This window comes from Microtus ochrogaster, unplaced genomic scaffold (genome assembly GCF_000317375.1).
Source record: "Microtus ochrogaster isolate Prairie Vole_2 unplaced genomic scaffold, MicOch1.0 UNK3, whole genome shotgun sequence".
Taxonomy (NCBI): domain Eukaryota; kingdom Metazoa; phylum Chordata; class Mammalia; order Rodentia; family Cricetidae; genus Microtus; species Microtus ochrogaster.
In genome coordinates, this window is record NW_004949101.1 from 14,227,215 (window position 1) to 14,235,932 (window position 8,718).

Consider the following 8,718-nt stretch of genomic DNA (forward strand, 5'->3'; position numbering starts at 1 on the left):
CACACAACTGAAAAACAACTACAATTTTTGGAAAATTATATACAAACCTGATATTTCTTTTGATTACATATAAATACAAATTAACTATCTTTTTTTTCCTAAAAAGTGGTTATAATAGTAAATAAATACAAAATAACTCTGACCATTATACTTCATGTGCTGGAGTTGAACCCATATAAAATGTACAACTAAATACATTTTAAATCTTTAAGGAATAATTCTCTGATTAAAATATTTGCTTTCCCAACTTCTTTTTCGTAGATATAAATATATTTTCAAAATAGCTGTGTTTTCTTTCCATTCCGTTCCATAAATAAAGTCTTCATTGGGAAATATTAAAGTGTCAGCTGGTTTTTTTGGGGGGGAGAGTAGGGTTTTTTCTTTTTCTAAAATATATATATATTTATTTATTTATTGTTGCTGTGCTAACGACACCCACAGCCCTCCACAACCATGTCCTGATAGTTTTTTAGCACAACCTTTTCATTCTCGTCTAGGTACAACATGGAGATTGCGCTGAGCTCCGTCGGCACACAACATGCCTTTGGGATCTTGGAATTCACGGAGTTCACGAGAGTCTGTACTATGGCATGGTTCGTGGAGTTCAGGTGATCCGCCAGGGGAAAGGGACATTCCCCATGGCAGTAAAAGGCATGATAGCCTGGAGGGGCCACAATCCAGTCATTCCACCCCACATCGCTGAAGTCCACATACAAAGGGTGTCTCTTGCAGCTGGACTTGAGGCGCTTCCGCTGTTTGTGCTTGGCTTGACGCTTTTCTCTTCTGTGGAGTGGATGTCCTTTGCCATCGTGCCCAAAAGTCACTAGCAATGGCCTTATCTGTGACCAGCTATGTTCATCTTGGTGCAAAGACCTGCTAATCCTCACATGTCTCTTGGAGACACCTGGTTTCTCCTCCAAATGGGCCACTTCCACCACAAACCCATAGTTGGCATGTCCCTGCGCAGTCCACCGCGTCACGGCCGGGGTGACGTCAAAACTCTCCCACTGACTGGTGTTCTGACTCACTAATCTGGTGTCCAGGAGTCTGGTCACAGGGAATTTCAAGCTGGGTGCTGCCGGCTTTATAATTTCATAAATATTAATTCGGTGCTGGAAACTATCGTTTCCCAAAGTTTCCTGTATCTGTTCCCGAAAAATCTGGAGCTCTGCAGACGTGATGAACTCTTCCGTGGGGACAGAACTTAGGTTGAAGAAGAAGCGGCGGGCTGTTTTCCCACTCATTTCTGGGAGTTCTTCTACGGCTTCTAGTTCGATCACAGTGGGGAGAAAAAGGAAAGCATTCAGTAAGAGAGCCGATGGTAATTGACTTCTTTATGAAAGTCTAAAACCTCAATGGACAATTCAAGTTAAACTGCATCCAAGTTTGCAACCAGAAAGTAAAAATGTCAGGGCTAGAGGGACCCTGTCTGCCTCCTTTCCTTGGCCCTGGGTTTAATGCTCAACACTTTAAAGGAAATAAAACTATCTCGTCTCTAAAGTGAAAATAGAGTCTCATTTTCCTGTTTCTATATGATCACATTTAGTTTGTAATTGCTATGCTCTTAATCCAATATCGAACCTAGCTCCTAGGTAGCTATAATAATGGAGGAAATAGTGAAACACTTCTTTGGAATTCACTGACTTTAGGGGGAAAAGTCAGTACTATAGTTAGCCGAGGGCTAATGACTGAGGGGCTGAGGAAATGATTGCGTTTCTTGACTAAGAAAACGAGCTTTCATGTCAATCCCTTAAGCGGCATGTGAAAACATCACTCTACAATTTAGATGATTTACAAATCTCAATATACAGATTTCAGTCTCTTAATTAGAGACTCCGAAACGCAACATCAATGATGACATTTTACAAAGCGCACCCTACCATTTTGCTCAGAACTCTAGAGACAGAGGTATGGGTGGCACTAGGACACTGTAGTAATTAACGATAAAGAATTTCAGGAGAAATGGCTCCCGACTGCCTGTTCTCTCATCTCCATCGCATCCTTATTCAACCTCTGGGCCGACACAGCCGTCTTAGACTCTGGCCTGCATAACAGTTGCTCTGGGAAGGGGCCTGCGAGCCTGCATGTCCATCAAGCTCTTAGTAAGAGATGCTGCGAGCTATGGACCACGCTTCAGTGTCAAGGATACAAAAGATGTTTCTTGCGTACAAAGGGAAGAGTGACAAAGAAGCAGACTTGCAAAGCCCCTTTTATAGAAGAGGCCTAAGTACTGGCCGGTGAGTAAGGATTCAGGCTACCATCAGCCGGCCAGAGACTAAAACAGGGGAGTCGTCTAAAGCTCTTCTGCTTTGACATGAAGAACACTAGGCCAGCTGGGTACCATTCACTGTCCTCTTGCACCTGCTTGCCAATAAGTTCTTGATGATACCTTTGGGGACCCATTCATGTTCTGAACGCCACTATCAGTTAATGGTACTTTAGGGCAAGGACATTCCTAGAAAGTCTGAAGGACTGTATGTAGCTTCTTTTGAAAAAACTCATTTTGATTGCTCTTCTTGGGTCCCTTTTCTGCCTGAGGCACTTCTTCAAGGGAAAAAGAAAAAGAGTAACAACATCTCCCAAATCCTAATCACACCAAATCACACTGACTTCTTCTGACATTGGCACAGAAGGTACATATGACTTCCTTTAAAGACAGACTATAAAGGCAAATTACCCAGGGCCTTCTACAAACAGCTACATTAGTCAACAGAAAAACACAGTGGCAACAAAATCCCTGAATCCCAATTCACAAAGAAGGAAAATGTGACAATCATAAGTACACATGCACGCATATAGACACATATATGACCGTAGGACAAAAGCAAAGGGGCAATCCCCAAGATAAATATGGGAGACAGGTCATTGAAGCAGCAGAGAATAATATCTGTCTAAGAAATGAAGTCAAGATTGCCATCTTCCAGCCAGAAGCATAGAAACAGCCACTTCCTGTGGCCTGTCTGTCACTCAGGAGGTAAGGAGTATCAGCAAGACAGAGTAAGTGGCCTTCATAAGAGAGAACAATGCACTAGCCAATACTAATGACAAGAGAAAGACCTATCTCCAATCTCCCAACAGCATTCATATTGCCCTAATCCTTAGAAGACCCCATCCAGCCTTCATTCCAAAGTATCTACTGTTACTGTTCACTGAAACCATACACAGAAGCCAAGAATTGAAAGAATATCTCAACACAGGAGGCTAACTGCCTAAGTAGGGTCAGGACACAAAAACCTTTTCTCTTTCAGGGAACAAGGTGCAACCTCTTCTTGAGGGTGGGGAATTGAAAATCTCTTTTAAATAAAGTAAATTATAGGAAAAGGCCTCTACAAATCATGGCAGCAAGCCTGGGGCTCAGAAAATACAGAGAGGGTAATGTACACTTTCTGGAGGCCGAACTGCCTGCTAATTCTCTGTAAACATCCCCTGTTGAATCAGCTGAACTTGCTAAGGGATTTCAAGATTTTTACCTGGCTCCAACCTGAGTATCAGGCTCTTAGTTCTTAATCAAATGGAAGGAATGATTAGCTGCAAAAATGTTAAAAAGAAAAGGGGGGAGGGGGAGAAAAATAGGACAGCAACGCCATTCCATTTTTTTCTAGAAACAAAGCCCAGATTTAACATTCCACATTATGACCATCTGTCTATGAACTACCTTACAACAAGCTCATTAGAGGGGAACCGTGATTATCTCCATTTTGTGAATGAAAGAGCTGGGAATTCAGAGAGTTTATGTGAACTTCTCTTGGGTCACAGAACTAACTTGAGTCTGCGGCAATGCCCAAGTTCTAGCCATCGGAAGGCGTGAGGAGAGAAATCAAATCCTAAGCAGCGGTCCAAATCCTTAGGAGTTGGTACCTTATACCATGGTAACTGCCGAGTGAGGTTTTGTTGTGGGAATGAAAACATATTGCCCAGCTGCCCTTTGGACATGTAGACAGAGCTGAATGAACAGAAATGCAAAGTGACACCACCGGATGGGACGCACAGACATTGTTCAGAACCTGCTCTCTGTGGCTACTTGTTTGCCCTGAAGTAGGGCGAGTTTTATTTCAGAAGTTATCATTAAGCTTGGAGGATTTTGCAACCCTTTTTGGGGTTGAAACATCAGTGCCAAGGACTATCTGCAAACTGAGCAACTGTTTTCCCCACAAGGTCTCTGTAATTACACCGTGACAGTTAGAGGCAGATAGATAGGGGCATTCCTGGTGTCTGTGTCCAAATGCATACTGGAATTTTGGACCATGCTTTCACCATCACAAGGCAAAGCCACTCAACAATGAACAGTCTTGCAAAATGTCCTGTGTGTGTAATGATGATAGAAAAGAGATGTTGCAGTAAAAATAACATCTAATTACACCAGATAGGCTAGTGCACGTTACTCTAAGCAAGTCCATAACTTCTATATAGCTTTATACATGAAAATCACATTTAAAGACAGAAATTTTTGTTCTGAACCCAAGCACACCGAGTTAAACTAACACAGAGAGACAATGCTTTGCCTGTGTTTATCAAGTCACTTCCAAAGGAAGATTGAGAAGATGCAGATTTTACTCAGGAAACTTTCATTCAATTGTAGCTTTGTGTTTTAATGAACTTAAATGATCCTTTTAGCTTTGTTTAAACAAGGATAAAGTATATACGTGGTTTCTACAAATACAGAATAGTTTTCATGCTAGAAAAGACTAGTAAATAAAAAAATACACAAATAATCAGGTTTTCACGTTAAATCTCCAGAGGCATCAGGGGAAACAGCTGTGTGCTCCCCCCACCCTCTTATCTACAAAAGCTTTCTGATCACTGTCAACTGGGAGAGATTAGCTTTGGACAAAATCTCCTCAGGGTGGTGGGGATGGAGTGAAACACACCTGAGTTTCCCTGCTCTCTGTGGGCAGATCCTGAAGACCAGAATGGGGTCCCACTATCTTTCAAAACTGAGAAATCTGTTTGGAAGAGATGGATTTTAGAGTGCCCTTCCTGAGTAGCTGCCTCTGGGAAGATATACCTCTTGCTATGTGACCTGCCTGTGGGACTTTTTCCTATAATCAAGCAGACTTCTCAAAGTTTAAGCCATCTTGGGGGGGGGGGCTACCATTTCAGGGCACAGATGTTCTTTTGCTTGAAATTTATTGTCTTAGCAAGGCAAAGCAGAATCTTAAAAGGGGAATGTCTCTCCTAGCTCACTACTGTTCTAGAAATTGCTGCTCACTGACAGACAGCTCTGGATGCTTCTAGAACTTGAAGGAACTGATATTCTATTTAGAATACATTAAGCCAAAAGAACATTTAGAGTCAGAGAGAGAGAGAGAGAGAGAGAGAGAGAGAGAGAGAGAGAGAGAGAGAGAGAGAGAGAGAGAGAGAGGGAGAGAGAGAGAGAGAATTGAGACAGAATTGAGCTGAGGCATGATGTTTAACTAACTGAACTAAGAACTTTGGTGCAAGTCTCTAAGACATTTTGAACCCACTAAATGTCTTTCTGATGAAGTGAACAGAAATGCCCTACCTTGGGAAGCCACATTCATACCCAAAGGAAAAAACAACCCACTGCCTTGCTTAGGAAGGTAGCACTCAGTAGAAGAAACAGCTTTTTATCTGAAGGCTTGCCCTGTCTCCAGTTGGTGACTAAGATTTAAACACGAGACTGGAAGGTCACTGTGGAAACAATAAGATTGATTGTGGAATTGATCTCCCACGGGGATTAGATAGGTATTCAAAATCTTTCAAACTTGGCCCAGATCAACAGTAAATTTGAATGCTTTGGGGCCCTGGGCTTTTAGTCTGTTAATATTATCCTTGAACTTTCGGCCCTTGGTTCTGTCTAGCTCGAAACTCCAGCGTGAACACAAGACACAGAGCTTTCGAACAGATTTTAAGGAAGCCAACCCTCCACCTTCTCCTGTGCAGTTCAGGCACGTTTAGCTGACTAGGGACTGGCCAGTCTTTTACCCTCTTCCCCATCACTCGTTTTCCCTCCAGTTCTTGGAGGAGGAGTCTGTCTTCTGGCTACCTGCCAGGAAAGGGTGCGGACTCACCAGTGGGGAATCCCTGGCTCGGGGCCACAGAGGGGATGGTACAGAAGCAGAGGGGCCGTCCGCTGTACTAGCGGAGGCCCGAGCTACCCGCCGAGTCCCCGCCCGCCGTCCCCGCCCCGCCGCCCGCCACCAGCTCACCTTCGTGGTGGAAGCTGCGCACGGTGTTGGCGCGGCTGGTTGCCTTCTCCAGCCGGTGGTCCGGGGCGGGCGCTCCTGGCTGGCCCGAGTGCCGGCGGTACAAGTCCAGCATGTAGGGGGGCACCACGGCGTCCTTGCTGGGGGTGGGTCTCTGCTTTAGGCCGAACATGCTGAGCAGCCTCAACTCAAACTCACTGAGAACGTCGTCCGAAGGCCGGGACAAGGGGCGGCCGGATGCTGCGGCGAACTTCTTGCGGCCCAGCTCCGGAATGAGGCCGGCCGCGCCGCCCAGGAGGACCTGGGGAAGCAGCAACACTAGAAGACAGCGGGTCCCGGCCACCATGGTCGACCTGCGGACAGGGCCGACGTGAGTCACCCACGTTCCCCGCCCAGTCCTTCGCCCGCCCCCGCGGCCCCGGCTCCCATAGGGCTCGCTGGCCTTCTCCAGGATGCCCTCCTGGCATGTCATGTTCACGGCTACAACCCGGATGATCAAGAGGATTGAGGATCCCAAGTCCCTGTGCTTTCCCTCCTCTCATCCCATTCTCTGCTTACATTGGGCTTCTCACTTAAGGCTTGGTCTTCACTCCCAATAAAAGTCAATGACCATCATGCACCTTTTCATATGACAACCAGCTAGGAAGGTGGTGTCAGGAAGCAGGGAAGCCACCGGTTGGTCTGACACACTGCATCTCTTACAAAACTATACTGTGCAGCGCTCGTTTGCACAGAAACAGACCCAAATGCACATGTGACTTCCTTAGAAGCGCTGTTTAGAACTTCCTGGTAGGCGACTATATCTAACTTGTAGATTCGGTAAGCGCTAAATTCAAGATTACAACTTCGGACTCCACTTTCAAGTTGTGGCCCAAGTCTCTAACCTCGGGGTTTACCCACTGGCCACTCTGTCCCCTTCCCTAGACCCCTGTTAAGTCAAGGAAGCCATGCTCTTTACTGCAATTATGTAAATGGTAGTTTCTCTGAATGCACGTGTAAACTGTGACACATCACGTCCTTGCAGTAAACACACAGGGAGCCCAACGCTAAGTACCTTCCTTCCTAAATGGACCTAGCTCTTAAGACAGACTCCAGGTCTCAGGCATAATTTAAGGACAGCCAAGGCATCTCTACCGCAACTAACGGGTGAAATCCACTGAGTTTCTGTAACTTTTTTTTTTTTTTGTAAAGCCATTAATTCTCTAACAGACCTAATTATATACCGAAAACTGGGGAGAAGGACGGACCGGCAGAAGAGCGCAGGCCAGGTGGGCAAGGCAGAGGGGCCTCGGGTTTGGGATGTCTGATCCCCTAGGGCGGGCTTCGCTGCACGTGCACCGGGAGAGGGTCTGTTTACGTCCACTCGACCGGTCCTCCGTGGCGCTCAGCGCCGCATGGAGAGAACGCGGTGTCACCCGTCAGCCCCGGATCCCGGCCCGTGTCCTCTACCTTTAGGAGACCGCAGTCCGTCTAAGAAGCACTAGAGGGCACGTCCATTGAGAGAGTCTCCACATGGAAAAAGCTCTGTCCGAGGGACCTGGAGCAGGGACCGGGTTTCTGTTGTCTTTCTTCGCCTGGTCCTCCTTCTCTGGGTGTCAGCCGCGTCGTCCTTCTCCCCGTGGGGAACGGTGTCTTGGGGTGGACCAGGTCGGCCAAGGAGCAGAGGAGAGGTGACAGGGTTGGAGGCAGCAAGACTGGATCCGCCGGGCGAGGACACTGGCGCGAAGTGGGGAGCCTAAGTCACTCTCCCGGCAAGTTCAAGAAGTCTCCAGCCAAGTGCTGACACACAGCCTCGAGCAGGGGGAGGAGTGCGGGGCAGGGACGGGAAGGGAAGGGAAGGCAGAGGCAAGGCTGCTGCTGTCGTCGTCCTCAGGGATCAGCGCTCGTAGGGCGCGGGGCGGGCTCCGGGACTCGCCGGGCGAGGGTCGGACGCTCCGCGCTAGCTCGGCCGCGACCCATGACTCGGGGCAGCCATCCTGGGAGAAGCCGGGTCCGGGAAAGGGCGCAGCGAAGATCTGGGCGGCGGACGGGCCGCCACTCCGCATCCCTCAGCCTGACTCTGGCGCACCCCCATCAGCGCTCGCCAGCGGAGCCCGCACGGCTGCGGCGCCCCGGCGTCCTGGGGCGCATTCTCCAAGCCAGTTCAGCCGCGTCCCGGGCCGCCAAACCGGGTGACCTCGCGGTCGGAGCCCTCGGGCCAAATGTCTTTTGTGGCAGCCTGGGGTCCGCTCACTCCTCGGCTCGCGCGCCCCGGATGCTTGGTGTTTGGTTGGAGTGGCCCCGCATTCCGGGTGCGGCGGGGCTGCCGACTCCCGGCTCTTCGCGTCGGTCCGCGGCTCCGGCTTCTCCCGGGCAGCCGAGGCCACAGCGCCAGGAGCGCACAGTCAGAAGCTCCAACCCGAGGCGCGCCGGTGTCTCGAAGCCACGAGTGACCCGCGCTCCGCTCGCCCCGAAGGCGTCCGGTGACCGGCGGCGGCTGGGGAGGCGACGTCCCGGGCTGCCTCTCCCGGACAGGCTGTGGGAAGCGCAGCGGCGGGCGCAGCGCGAGCCG

The 8,718-nt window shown here is 48.7% G+C and overlaps 1 protein-coding gene across 2 annotated transcripts; it reads right to left on the minus strand.

The window, feature by feature from the left end:
• Positions 1-294: 294 nt before the first annotated feature.
• On the minus strand, positions 295-8,670 carry Bmp2 (bone morphogenetic protein 2). 2 transcript variants are annotated; one of them, XM_005365552.2, is made up of 3 exons: positions 7,617-8,670; positions 6,171-6,520; positions 295-1,267 (listed from the first exon to the last, which is right to left on the minus strand). In XM_005365552.2, the coding sequence occupies exons 2-3, from the start codon at positions 6,511-6,513 to the stop codon at positions 426-428; spliced, it is 1,185 nt and encodes a 394-aa protein (XP_005365609.1). In that variant the 5' UTR covers positions 6,514-6,520; positions 7,617-8,670; the 3' UTR covers positions 295-425. The 2 variants fall into 2 exon arrangements, with proteins under 2 accessions (XP_005365609.1, XP_026644246.1); XM_026788445.1 differs by lacking the exon at positions 7,617-8,670 and having other exon boundaries at positions 6,171-6,714.
• Positions 8,671-8,718: the final 48 nt, after the last annotated feature.

What these genes read in the sequence shown, in the direction of transcription:
- Bmp2 (XM_026788445.1), bottom strand. Translation starts at nt 6,639, where the DNA reads ATGACATGCCAGGAGGGCATCCTGGAGAAGGCCAGCGAGCCCTATGGG. An exon ending in GCGCAGCTTCCACCACGAAG is followed by an intron (nt 1,268 to 6,170) that starts GTGAGCTGGTGG and finishes TGATCGAACTAG; the next exon opens with AAGCCGTAGAAGAACTCCCA.